The sequence below is a fragment of the Trachymyrmex cornetzi genome, unplaced genomic scaffold (assembly GCF_001594075.2).
Source record: "Trachymyrmex cornetzi isolate Tcor2-1 unplaced genomic scaffold, Tcor1.1 scaffold83, whole genome shotgun sequence".
In the NCBI taxonomy this organism is placed as follows: Eukaryota; Metazoa; Arthropoda; class Insecta; order Hymenoptera; family Formicidae; genus Trachymyrmex; species Trachymyrmex cornetzi.
This window is the reverse complement of record NW_017300169.1, coordinates 2,064,005-2,079,359: the sequence shown is the minus strand read 5'-3', so window position 1 is coordinate 2,079,359 and position 15,355 is coordinate 2,064,005. Positions and strand designations below refer to the sequence as shown.

Genomic DNA, 15,355 nt, shown 5'->3' with positions numbered 1-15,355 from the left:
CGCTTACGTAGTAATAAAATTTCAATAAGAACAAATTGTAATCTGTCTTTCTGCAATTACGAAGGTTCTTCGCGACATTCGAAAATAATTAAATTCCTACTAAGGATGCGTTTAATTAGATTTTAACAAGAGTAATTTAGCTATATCGATTTTCAATGGTAAGATTCGTTCAGGTATGATATTAAATTCTCTAATTAATGGTATAACGAGCAAGTGAAATTCAATACAGCAAGAGTTAAAACAATATGAATAGTTGCAATCAAAAGCATATGCACTATCGCGAATACTGGACTTTCCCACAAAATATCAATACAACGATTATCCGAAAGGAAGGGAAGTATCCAATTCCATTTCAACTTCGACCTTATCCACAGAAAATTTTTCATCAGAAACTTTTCCAATCTTCTATCAGAGTATTTTCGTTCCGTTTCTTAATCGGTCACGAGTTTTCTGTGAACTCAGCCAACATTGGTAATACCCGATTCTTACATTCTATTGTGACCCTCGTCGCGATTATTTCTTTAAATTCATTAATTATATTGGTACTTTATCGCATATTTATGTAATAAGAATTTCAATGTGCTACAATAAATATAATAAATATAATAAAGGAATGTAATGAAGAATTTAATTAGCATAACATATTAATATAACATAAAAATTTGTATTATAAAATTTCTTTGACATTTCATTATGAATCTAATAAAACTAAAAGTGTATGATAAATAAAGATATACATCTTTTCCGTAATATTTGCATCGTGTAATATAATATTGAGCAAAAAATCTTAAATTATAATTTTAATTAATTTTAACAAAATTCCATAAACATGTTGATAAAAAGGATCAGAGCTTTTAAAAACAATAATATTACGAGAGAAAAAAGCAAGTTCGTCTCTTAGGCGATAGAAAAATTCGTAAGACATTTTAATGGTCTCCGGGAAAGTCGGTGTTCTGATTAAATCGCCTTTCACGAGTCAGCCGGTACTACTATTATAAAAGTTGTAACAGCTTTATTACGGTAGCTCTCTCGTACCGTGACTGGAAACGGAAGAATTTTTAATTTCGTAATCGCACAAAGACGACGGCTTTTGAGTTTAAGACTTGGTCGAATATTTAATGTCTTTTCCTCCTTTGTAAACGAGGCTTCTGTTTCTCTATTGGTTGCAAGATCGAATCTCGTATTCAAAGTTTGATCATTTAGCTGTCTTAAGTATTTATTTCTAAAGTTCCATTATCAATGTAGTATTTATTCTAACTATCTATTCTTATCCAATGGCAATGTAAAAAATGTATTGGACTGCTCTTCTAAAATTTAACGTAAAATTTCTTTACATAATTTTTAGCTTTAACCAAGAGGTCTCATTGAATTCTTTAATTGGACCGAAGCTCTGTGAAATTTCGTAGTCGTCATTTAGGTATTGAATGTTTGATGTACTTTCTCCAACACTATTTTAATAATAAATAAAGGTTTCTCTTTTTTTTTATTTAAAGCACATTAATGTCAGCCTCGGTTTAGCGTAAATAAAAAATATTATATAAGATATCCGAATAATTATAATTACAATAGATAAGATATTTCATAAATAAATTAATAACTAATTACAAAATTAATTATTTTTATAATTTTATTTATATTATTGTTGATTATCTATATTGATTACTTTATTTCGTTTCTTACTTTTATTAATATTATAATAAGCACATAGCTCCTGTATTTTTATTTGAATTCTTATTTTTATCCTTATTTCCATTTTTTTATATTATATTGAATATATTTGTTATATCTATGATATGAATAAATGCAATACAACGAGAAAGAGAGATCACTTCGAATGGCAGGAACTATAATGTTCGATCCACATTGCACAATCCCTCTCTATTTTGGCTTTCTTACAACTAGACCTTGGCTTTGTTCCCGAATTGGGAATGTCTTTTAACTGTAGTAATAAAATGGACGCCTGGCATGCGTCTTTGTGACATATTTGTTTTTAATAGTGCGTAAGCGAAAAAAATTTATTCGCCCCGGTATCAATGGAAATAAAGGCGAAATATGCAACTGCAACGATTTGTTTTATGTGCTCGCAAAATTCTACCCTTTTCCTAGGAATTTGTTCAAGTTTAATGAAAATTCTGTTTCTTTTTATTGACTTCCGATTCGCAATAAATTATGCGCTTTACATGATATTTTATTTTGTGTGTGTGTGTGTGTGTGTGCGTGCGCGTGTGTATAGCCGTTTTGCTATTCGAGAAATTCTGCGCGTTTTTTTTTGTGGGAATATTGTCGAATCATAGTAATGTTGCCAAAACTCGGTAATACCATTACTCGACTTTACGTCCGAATCATAGCGCCATTAATTCTCTAACACCATTTGGTAGAGCGATCGGGGACATTAATAAAGAATGTTCCTGTGTAGTTGTCTGAATGAATCAACTTCAAAAATTATCTTTTCGCAGACGTGATAGGCAGTAAAATGTTCTTATTGAATACAGATTGGATCTATTTTTTATTTTAATTCCTTTAATATGTTAATCTGTTTTATATAATTGTTACATTAACTCTTAACTATCGTCATAGGTTCACTGGACGTATTAAATTTTTCAACGTCTGTCAAAATGTCTACTAATATGTTTTAAATAAGGATCAATGAAAAATAAATAAATAAGAGTCTAAACATCGAAAAGTATAATAAAAACGTTTCCAAGATGCAAGATTAATTATTTCTTTATGATGTCAGTTAAGGGCTAATACAATTCATTATGTTAATGAAGAGCTTGCATTAATAATTAATTTATTTTGCTTATCTTATTTACAGTGTGTTTAAAATATATACAGAACTTGTTATTTATACACTGTTGGAAAATTTGTGTTGAATGTAACACATTTCACATGTCCCAAACGGTCTACTCAAATTTTTGTGTTTATTTAACATAATATTAATGTCTTTGTCAGTGAATATCATAATAGTAAATTATCTACGCTCTACTGGTAAAAAGTCTAAGAGAATTGCTCCTGAAATAGAAAATTTTTGATGATTTGATATATAAGAGAATTTCCCTGCAGCAATGGCAATTTATCAAGAGCGTATGGGTTATCAAAAGTGCTTAAACCTAATTATCCGTTTAGACTAATTATTTTTTCGATCGATAGTCCGTTACACATTAGCGAATTTCTTGCATAATATTATAGCTAATAATGTCTCCAAATCTTTTAGTAACGTATATAATTTAATTTATATAAGAATAATTTCCAGTTAGTTACAAAATTACAGAACGCATATATAGAACTTAATTTTGTTTGAATTTCATTAGATGTAAAGTCTTTATTTATTAATGTATTTACAGATTTGGCCATTGAGATTATTTCAAAAAGATGGCTCCATTTTTTGAAAATTGCATGATTTCTAAGACTGAATTTATTAAGACTGTACAATTAGTTTTAAATACCACTTATTTTACATTTGACAATTGTTTTTATCAACAAAAATTCAGTACTCCAATAGATTTCCCTCTTTCTCCCATTGTGGCGGACTTAGTACTTCAGGATTTAAAGATCGAAACGACATGAAAAATACCCATATCCTTGCCTCTGTATTTTAGAAGACATTGTTATGACTGTTCCAATGGATATGATTGATACTGTGAAACAAATTTTTGAGTCCTTTCACCCGAGAATTCAATTTACGATTGAGTCTGGAGGGCATTCAATCAATTTTTTTTAGACATCACTATAATAAATAATAATAGTGAGCTGGAATTCGATTTGTTTCATAAGTCGATGTTTTCGGGCAGGTTTCTCAACTTTTTGTCAGCACATCCACTGTCCCAAAAGAGGGGCACTGTTATAGGAATGATCGACAGATGTTTTTTACTCTCTTATCCTAGATTTCACAAAAAAACTTAAGATTTATTATTAATACATTACTTGAAAATGATCTCGAGTTTTCAAGACAATTAATTCCATAATAAAATCGTTGTTTTATAAAAAAAAACCAAGGCGCAAAATAACGTCACAGATTTATTTCAAAAAAATATATGTAATTCATATATTTTATTTTTTATTTCATCTAGCTGTGAAAAATTCAGGAACACAATAAAAAAATTGAATGTTAAAGTAGCTTCCTTCAGCTTAGAAATTAGTCACTAATCATAAAGATCTTTTCTCATTTTGGACGTTGTATCCATAAGTAACTGACCAGTAGCAGAGTGTGGATAATTGACTATTATTATGATATTCATTGAGGAAGACTCCAAAGTGTCGAAACGTTTGAACAATTCTTTGAGATGATATATTTAAATACATTATTAATTTTTGCGCTCATTAACTGTGCTACTACTCTCATTATTTGAATTTCCTTGATTTTTTAAAGTATTATATTATGACATGTTAAATTAATACGTATTTTATTCATTTATCTTTAGAATTTACGTTTTAAAATATATTATTTTTATGTTATAAATTGTGTTATTTTGACACTAAGAAACATTGAATATTAATTTAACACAAAAACTTAAATAACATGATCACTTATGTCGAATTAACATTCGAATATGTTAACAAAATTTAACACAAACGAGGTTAACAAAAACGCGAGTGGACTGTTTCCAACACAAATACACAATGTTTTTTACCGTGTAAGATTGGTCAGATTTGTATCATTTTTTTCCGACGATTCTGCCGATTGACATTTCAAACGATGCGATGTAATTACAAGCGATGACTATTATCTGCCTGTCGCGTCATTAATGACTTGTCTAGATGGCCGCCGCGAATTGTGCCGATTGGCTTTACTGGGTTTCTTCTCGTCAGAGAGAAGTGCGGAGATAGTTCGATTCAATCGTGTTTGCGCTACGAGATTAATTGGTCTCGCCTCGGACTTGGGACTCGATGCGTTCGCTCAGCTGACAACGCTGAATATTCTCGCGTTTATCGACACAAACGCGCAGCATCGTAAATGATTGAGTCTTATTCTAGATGATTCGTCAACTTGCTTCGATATAAGACTTAAATCGATAACGGGATAATGTTCATTTTACTGAGAAGTTTATTTACATTAGTTTTATTGTATGACTATATGAATACGTTACAATATTATAATTTAAAGAATAATACCAATTTGTACTATTAAGTTTCTGTTGCATTAAACAAACGTGTTGCTGCCTATTCTAATTTCTTAACTTCTTTTCCTCTATTTCTAATGTCACATTTTTTAAGTATATGCTCTAGACGTAAAGCGCATTTTTAAGTAATAAATTTAAAAGTATGACTTATTTAGTGCTGGACCTTATTCGGCTCAGGTATCTTATTATCTTATATGTTTATTATTCGTAATTCAGCAATCTTTACGATATTTTTGTAGAGATGCGTCTAAAAATCTTAATTGTTTACGTAATTTAACTGTATTATTAAACAAGAATTAATTGAATTACATTACACAGTTTGAAAATTTGCGTTAAATTCAAAACAATTCAGTCTCAAACGGTCCACTCAAATTTTTTATCTTAATTTAACACAAGCTAAATATATTAGAAGGTAACACAAATATCATGTAAAAAAATAGCACAAAAAATATAATGCAGACGCAATTTGTAAACAAATTGTGAAACCATGTTTTTTTTAAGTAAAATTAACAAATCCTTCTGTCAATGCATGGGTATTTTTATATATCGAATTTTAAACAGTAAATATTTTTATATTTTTATGCGAATTTTGTTATAACGCCTCAGAAATCTCACTCTTTGAATAACGAACAACTGTTTACACAAATTGTATCTTATTTTCGTTTTTACATTTTTAGTGGAAATCTTGGGAAATGGTAGAGAAAAGCTGAAAAATTATGAATTATAGAAGAGTTAAATTAACACATAATTTTATTCATTTTTATACAGACTTTACGTTTTAAAATACATTATCTTTTTTTATTTGGTCATTTACTTTATTATTTTTGTTATTTGTTTACTTACATAAATGATATTATTTTAACACACTAAGAAATATCACTTAAAAGCAAAATATTCAAATAATACAATCACATTAAATTAATATACGGATATACGTTAAAAATTCAACACAAAAAAGTATGTTGCACAATCATCTGATTTTAACATAAATGCAAAACGAATGACGATCGTTGTCTCTTCAAAGACACTAAACGATTGCTTTCGTGCGCAAGTTAGCGTGGATATAAATGGTAAAAGTACACCGGAGTAAGAAGTCTTCGATAAAGTCTTACGTGAAGGAAATATTGGCTTTTTTCAGTCCGCCGACGTTCAAAACAGCGACGCCGACGTCGCGCACGCAATTGAAGCTGCAGCTGATGCGGGAGCAGCTGCAGGAGCAAGAGAGGCGACAGGCGGAATTCCGGCAGAGCTTGCAGCAGCAAAGGCCAGCTGCCGCACCGCCCAGACCAGTGCCACCTACGCCGTTGCCCACTATCGGTGTGGATGTTCCACCGCAAGTATTACAAGTATGTGTCGCCTTCGTACATCATCCGATCTGCACGATCGATGCTAAATTGCTCGCGCAAAGCTCGAATCATGCAACCTGATAAAATTATTTTGCGTTGCGCAATATCATGTTGTTATATTAAATTATAAATTCCTAACGTTATTACATTACGGGACATTATGAATTGCGTGATTACTCATTCCCTTTGCGCATGTAATTATTACACGATATACATCAGTACGTTGTATATCGTGTATACTATATTATTGTATATCTATTTCACATTAGTTAATAATTTATAATGCACATATATATGTACATATATATGTATACGTATACACATATGTATTAAAAATTGAATAATCTTTTTTTCAAGAAAAGGGACAATTGAAATTTTTCAAATTTCGTATTATGTACAGATTATATTCTAAATGCATCGACCTTCAATCAGAAAAAAGAATAGAAGTTAAGAATAGAAGAATAGAAGTTAATTTTAAATATTTTTTCAAGAAAAAGTAATACCAGAAAAAATGACACAAATCAAAATAGGAATAGTTTTTAAAAGTAATAATGAGTTTTTTAAATTTGCATTGAATATACTGCTTGAGGAATATCATTTCCTTATGAAAAAATTTATATTGTTTTTCAATATATGATTTTTTTGAAATAAATAAAAATAGATAAACAATATTATAGTAATATAGAGGAAAATCTACAAATAACCAAATATACAACTAAACTTATAAATCTATTTTTGCCAAAATAAAAAAATTAATATTTATATTACTTAAAATAAACAATTTGTAATTAGGTTTTTGTTGACTTATATTTAATTATGCCGTAGTAAATAATAAAAATATGTAATTTTCTTTTTCTTCTCATAAACAATTTTATATTTTCCACTTGAAAGGATAACGATACTAACGAAATTCCCGAGATAACAAATTCAATAAACAAACAAATAACAACGGCCAATTAGGAACTGGCGCTGTAGACGGTACGCAAATTTGCTTTAAACAAGCTTTATTTCAATAATAAGAAAACAATTAGTACATGTTTTGGTTAATCTTTTAACCTTCTGCAGCAAAACAACATAAAAAATTATTACAGTAATTATTACAGTTACTGCCTCACAATGATTGTGAGATGAACCTCAATTTACGTAATAATTTTTTATGTTGTTTTGCTGAAGAATAAAGCTTTTTTAAAGCAAAATTGTGTATCGCGCAATTTTGCTTTATAAAATACAGCGCCAATTCCTAATTGCTCGTTTTCATCTGTTTGTTTATTGAATTTTTTACTTGTGTTACTTTTCTTGCAGGAGCGCGATATAATATAATACGTATAGTTTGATAAAGTATGACAATTGAAAGTCCCAATCTTTTGTCGACATTCTTAGCTTCTTTCTTTGATTTTCCTTGTATTTGATGTTTTGTGTCAAAACTGGGGCGTCCGTTGAAGCTATAATAGAACTTGGCGTAAGTACCGAAGTATCCCAAGTCCACCGCGACGGGGGGTTTTCCTAGATAGAGTCTTGTTATCCAAGTAGCGTTGGGTCAAGCATTCGGTTACCATTGTTTGCGTTTCCGTCGCTTAAAGCTCCGTGCATATAGATATACATACAGAAGGGCGGGCGTGGCTAAGATAACGATACCTTATAGTTCCGAGGTTCCGGTAGTTTGCCGTATCGCAGTAAGGCGAGCCGAATTCTGTAGCGTCGTTAATAGATCTATTCGGTACACCATGTCTATACTGTTAGAACTGTCCTTCCCCCCCCCTCCCCAAAGTAATGGGTAGATGGTGAGAGGATATATGAGAGAGAGAAGACACGAGAATCGTAGATGGTTTACCTTGCAATTAGCTCCACGCAATATGGTTGCTGCATTCGTGAAAGGTTGAACATATTATAGCTGCGATAATGGTCTCATCACAGAATTTTTACATGAGATATAGATGTTTAAACCCGAAACATCGTTATAAAGAGTAATTGAGAATAATTTCTAAATTTAATCTTTTTCTTATATACAGATATCGCACTCTTATTTTAAAAGTGATACAACTCTAAAAATTAAGTTTTCTCTAGAAAAGGGGAACACTATTTAATAGAAAATTATTGATTCATCAAATATAAAAAATATATTCTTTGACAGATCAAATGTTATTTTTGTCATTTTCGTGCCATTAAAAACTACTTTTTTGAGTTGTAATGATTTTGACAAATTTTTATTAAATTAAGTTAATTCACTTTTGATGAAGTAGGGTAATATTTACTTAGCTCATTCATGGTAGTAACTAAAAAAATTACATTTTTTAAAGTTGTTTTATCACTTTTCAAGAAAGGGGATGATATGATAAACGCGTCTTTGTGAACCCTTAATGACTATTTATAAGTTTTTTCACTCCCTGCTGAAGCACTATAATATTAAAAAGTGATCTTAAGTGATCGTATTTCGTAATATTATATAGATTTGTAATTACATACTAGATATCATAATATCTGAATAATTTAAAATAATATTATACATACAAGAATATTAGATTAATATATAATAGGTTAAGAAAAGACACATCGCGGATCGAATACTAATGTCAGTTTAATTTTCCTTACATTTCATTTTGCACTAGAAACATTTAATTAGAAATTATTTAAAAATTGATATTATCTGTAAAAAAAAGTAATAATGTGCCTCCATTTTTTATTCATTTATTAAATATTTTTTCCATTACATTAGCGACCATACAGTATAATACATTTGCTAAATTAGGAAATCTAAAGATAGTTAATAAAAAAAGCATTAATAATAAGCAAAGCACATTAACAGTACAGATTTGTGCACGAGGGCTTAATCGATTCTCTGATTAATTATCACTGTCTACGCGACTCGTCCGCAAATAAAGAGCTAACGCACCACGACGTGCCGATTTTCTTCAGGTGCGCACGCTGTTAGAGAATCCGACTCGCTATCACGTCGTGCAAAAGCAGAAGAACCAGGTGCGCCAATACCTACACGAGTCGTTTCGTGGCGGTGAGGGCGGTGGCGGCGGCGGCAGTGCCGGCAATGCGGTCGTCAGCGGCAGCGCCGGTAGCGAGGGCGGCGGCAGGACACCGGTCGACGCCGGGCCGCCACCCGTCCCAATGGTGGTGCAAAGTGCACCGCCCGGCCCGCAGCTGCATCACCCGAAGCCGCAGCATCCTCATCTCGCCTCGTATCCGCACGCCCCCGCGCTGCTGCCGCATCACCCGACGGTGGTCTCGGCAAGCCCGGACCCTACCACCACTGGCACCATGTCCCCAGGTCTGTCCAGCGTCGCCACCAGCAACTCCGAGGTACGTGTGGTGTGTAGTATGCGAGTTGATTGCGTGGACACAGTACAACGCAGTGTTTCTCAAATGCGAGAAACTAGATATCTAAGATATGATATTTCATCGAGCGAAAATATCCAATCTCTTCCTCATTCAAAAGTTAAAAATACACCGAAAGTGCGATTTTGTGAAAAGATCTCAACTTTTGTTAAATACAGATCAAATATCATCATTTCGTTAGACCATCAAAATAATTTTGTTGCAAATCAAACTGATTGTTAAAATATCAACATTTTTATAGCATTGCACATCATTTTTTAGTTTTCATAATTATTTCGACAGTTCAACAAAATGATTTGCTGTATCTAGCAAAAGTTTAGATCTTTTAGCAAAATCGGTTTTTCTGTGTAGAGATGTGCCAGGTAAGAATTATAAAATGGGTTAGACGAAAACTTTATAGAATTATAAAAGAATGGTAAAAATATTTGCATAAAAGCTAGAAGATTAATTTGATTTATTTGAGATTTTAGAAAGAAGAGATAAGAAATGAAAACAGGATATAGAAGGAATGATTTCGCTAAAGTATTTAAAAATTTTGCTAGACAAATCTGAAAATAATTTTATTCAACTATTAAAATAATTGTGTAGGACGTTCAAGCTAGTTACTGTATTACTATATAGAATATCAAAATTTTCTGCAGTATTGTTCATTAGCCTTGAGTTTTTTTTATCACATAACTACAAAATTATTTTCAGATTTGTTATCTAGCTAAAATTTTAGATAATTCATTTTTTTCCGTGTATGAAAGAAAATGGGAAAGTAGATTTTATATTGGAGTAATAATATAATGGCCATTTTCGATTTCGGAATGCGCGAGTTTCGATCGATGAAACCAAAATGACGTAGCTGTGTGCGTCAAGAAGCCTCGCGACATCGTAAGGAAAGTTATTTTTCTAACAATAAGTCATTCCCGTTCATTCCATCCAATCTACGTACGACGTTTTCGATTAACGCTAACTGGTCTTATGTAATCCGTCGGTTATCCCGTGTCGCCGGGCGGCAACTTCACTCTCTCACTCGTTTAATAATTAATCACTAGTATTCTCCAACACATCGTCGATTCTTGCGTAATCTCGCGAAACGTGTGACGTCGCGCTTTGAATAATTTCTCGACTATAGTTTGATTCTGTATTTCTTAATGATAATATCGTTATCATTATATTATCGTTGCGCAGGTATATTATGTGATTAAAAAACTGTAACACCATTATAACGATAACGACATTATCGTTAAGATTTACAGAATCTACACAACAAAAGACATTTTGTATTTGTTAAAACCGATCTTTGTTAAAATTTGTATGTTTTAAATTTTAATCACCATCGGTTCCTGACTTTTTCCTTTTAATTTTTTGGTGACACTTTTAAATATAGTATACACTATATTTTGATAATTGATGTGTGCTGCCAATACACCTCCATATGCTATTGTATTTGCATTCTCACATCACTGATTTGAATTTGTCTAATACGAAAATCTGATCACTTTAGGACTAGTTTACACTGGACTACTTTCTATTTATAGAATGGCAAGTTTTGCACGATTGCAACATATATATACACAATTTTAAATTTTATTTGAATTTCATACATTGTAGTGACACCTAATTATCTCTTTATAAATAATACATCAAAATTTTTTAACGTTTCTATAAATATTTTGTGACTGAAAAAAATTTATTTCTGAACAGTCGTCTAAGAGCGGCAAAATACATAGTACTGTTATTCATTATATCCAACGATTTTGCTATTAAACATACAACCTAAAAAGATCTAAGAAAAATCTTAAAAAAATATTTTAAAAAAATATTAGATACATATAAAAAAAAAATTTGGAAAATGATGCCCTATAAATAGTACAGTGGAAAGGAATCGGTTTACATAATGTGATTGTATTCGTATTATTTTGATTGTAAATATTTTGCGTTAAATTAATATTCAACGTTTCTATTAACGTCAAAATAACACAATTTATGAATAACTAAACAAATAACATATTATAGAACAATAAGCAGTTTTATATTTCAAAATTTAAAATATACATTGAATATTAAAAAATTTTTAAATGTACATAAAACATTTTTTGTATCTTGAAATGTTTATATATTTTAAGATACATGAATAAAATGTATTAATTTAAAATATTATTAAATATTGTGAATAAAATTCGAAAAACAGACTATTTCCGATTTCGAGGAAATTTTATAAAAAGGGATTTTTAGCGATTCCTACAAAAAAGTCACTTTTTAAATATAAAATAGCAAAAGGAATGGTGTGTGTTATTATTATTTAGGGAGTGGGGGGGAGTGTGCGGATCTTTGCTTTGCGTGGATTACAGTCGCACCGCTTGAATGTCGTCACACCGTTATTCATTAAAAAGTTATTAACAAATAAAGTTGACAATTTAAATGTAATATGTTTAACTTTATAATTTAAATTTTACGTAGAAAGTTGTAAATTCGTGTGGAAACTTGCTTCGTGTCGTGAAATGTATGAGTGGACGCAGTGGTTTCCGTTCTCCTTCCCTCCTCTTTTGAAAGAACTCCATTACCGGAAAACTAGATAGATTTTGATGGAACTTTATTTTGCGTGGAAAGTTGTAAATCCATTAATAGATATAAACTAATATATTGTTCGTTTCATTATTTTATTAAAAAAAAAAAAACTTTCGTAAGAGTCATAAAAAATCCCTTAAAACTTTTATTTTAACCTAAAATGAGAAGCTTTTTTACAAAGTTTCATCGAAATCGGAGGTAATTGGTTTTCGGAAATCTCCCCTTTTTTACGTAATATTTGCGTTACTTCTTAATATATTTATCTTATATTAAATTAACACAAAAATTTGAGTGGATCTTTTGGGACACGTAAAATGTGTCAAAATAAACACAAATTTTCTGTGTATCTTCGGGACTTCATACTTATTCGTTCATACTTATATTCACGGCTGATTCTCTGCGATCGTTCTTCGTCGCCGAAGCGCATCGGTCTTCCTTTTCCTTACCTTTTACGCGCGCGCGTCTTAAAAGAATCCGCAAACGCGCGCGCGAAGGAACCGCTCGTGCACTTAGCATGATACCGGCAGCACGTTTCATGACGCTGCAACACTAAAGCGGGATTCACGGCACGCACGCGGTGCTAATTGCTGTCTAGGTCTGCAAATCGATCTGATTTGCGTCGCAAAGCAGATCCGCAAACGACCAACGGGAGGAAACTTGGAAAGTAGGTCTCTGGAAGACTTCATCGGTTCGTATTCTCACTGCGAACTTGGTGCTCAGTGGCTTTCTGATTACGAACTCTCGGTGACAACACATACGGTATTTGTGTGTGCACAATGTATTATTTTTGCAGGACCGAGCGCGAGATATTTTTAACGTCAAATGGCGAGTGAATATTCGCTAATTTCTTTACCACATTTATACAGAAAACGGTTGCAGTTAAAAAATTTCTTTTGGTATATTGTGGACACACCGTTATTAATTCAATCGTTATAAACGTCCAACACATGAAAAAAATAGTTTTGCTGAAAACCTAAAAATTTAGCTAGATACAAATCTGAAAATATTTTGTGGGATATTAAAATAATTATGTAGGACATTTAAGCGTGACGAGCAATGCTACAAAAAGTTCTAACATTCTAGCAACTAATTTTGAGCACTCTATATAATTATTTTGGTGGACCAACAAAATTATTTTTAGATCTGTGTATTTAATTAAAATTTTAAAAACCTACTTTAGCAAAGCCGCTCTTTCCGCGTAATTATATCTAACATTGCTAACATTATTTTTCCGATGCTGCACTGGAAAAAGAGTCTGCAGGTTGCGTTAATTGGAGTTCTAGTGGAAAATGGACGAATCAGAATTTTATAGTTAAATCTGTTACAATTTTAGGCGAGATAATCAGATGTCCAGTTATGATAACCGGGATTCTGATTGATATAATCAGAATCCACTGGTTTGTTCATTTTTAATCAGAAATTTTTCTCAATGTGCTATATTATATGTATATTTTCGACATTGCGCAGTTTAGTTAAGAAAGATTTACTTTTGATGATAGAGTAACATAAATACATAAAAAATTTGAAATTCGAGGTTTTTATTTTTTATATGCAAAATATGGCCAAATTAATAATAACGGAATATTAATATTAACTTTTGAAAACCGCTTCTTTTGCTCTTTTTCTTGCAGCGTCGGACGCACTACGCCGTGAAACGCAGAGAAATTTACCACAAAATCCGGCTCTTTGATTCTCAGTCTTTTGCCAGCATCGCAACATGTGTACAACGTAATATTCTGCGCAAAATTTGAAGTCAGCAAACTTTAACGCCGAACGCAAGTTACGAGAAAGACCTTTGCGTCGCGTTCTTCTTTATAATTTGCCGTCGACGCGAAAATTTTTGCGCGGGTTAATCCGCACACCGTTGCTTTCGTCGACATTATAAAAGCCATCGACGCGCGTAAAGTACATGCGGGAATGCATACTGCGCGACATAAGTTTTTTTTCTTTTTTTTTTTAACCCTTCTACGTCGCAAACTGAAAGTAATAATGTACTGTCGTTGCGTGCGTAATACCCGGTATATAGCGCATATATGAGGAACGAGCTGGTGGCTCGTTAACTCGTCAGCTTTACAATCCCCGGGCACTTAATAAGGCGAAATTGTTTTTGGTGATGATGTATATACAGTATGTACACATACATAGTACCGAGCGACCGCCTTTAAATTGTTTCTTTGATCCGCCGTGTCCCGCTACGAAGAAACTCGTGTATACCGGGTGTCGCGATCAATTTTCTCGACAAATGTTTGAACGTGTTTGATTCGCTAATCCGCGAGTTTTCCTTTCTGACATTAATTAAATCGTGATCTCGCGTGCGCGAACTTCTCAGAAATCAAACGAGTTCGTGCTATTTGTGGGATACGAGGAAAAAACCTGCTCCCGGAGTACAACGTGAACAAGTTGTAACTATTTACGTATTCGCGTTAAAACCGCAACGCTCGGATAAATAACATTTTTCTTGTACAATTTTATTGATTTTTGTGATTATTGTAGTTTAAAGAATGATTGCTGCAGTATCTAAAAATTTAAATACAAACCTGAAAATAATTTTGTTAAATCAAGATAATTATGTAGAAAACTCAGCATGAGCAATGCTGCAAAAAGATATTCTAGCAACTACACTGTAAAAAAATTCATGTAAAATTATAACGATTATAGTAGATAATTGTAGAATCCACGAAACTCATTGTACAGGAAACACAATAATTTCACGAATGTAAATTTCTGACATTGAAAAGAACCCGAACTAGGATCGAAACGTTTGGAGTTTATATGAGAGGTTAAATAAAGGAAATACTTCACACACCGAGATCCAGTGCATGGCTTACAAAGGCATTAATTCACTGAAAGATTAAAATATTATTAACCCTTCGTTGACATACTGGGTGTGAACCACCCACAAAATTACTTTAACTCTCTGAAACTCAATTTTCTTTTATTTTGTAGAATAAAAATACAATGTTTATAAAAAAAAATCTCTGTTTTTTC

General features: G+C 31.9%; 1 protein-coding gene across 2 annotated transcripts in view; it reads left to right on the top strand.

The window, feature by feature from the left end:
- The window catches only part of Mitf (transcription factor Mitf), a 99,881-nt gene that overhangs the window by 23,748 nt on the left and 60,778 nt on the right, over nt 1-15,355 (top strand). For both annotated transcript variants that reach the window (XM_018519595.1, XM_018519594.1), the window contains exons 2-3: nt 6,259-6,466; nt 9,380-9,775. In XM_018519595.1, the coding sequence (XP_018375097.1) occupies nt 6,259-6,466; nt 9,380-9,775 (604 nt within the window). The remainder of the gene's footprint in view (nt 1-6,258; nt 6,467-9,379; nt 9,776-15,355) is intronic.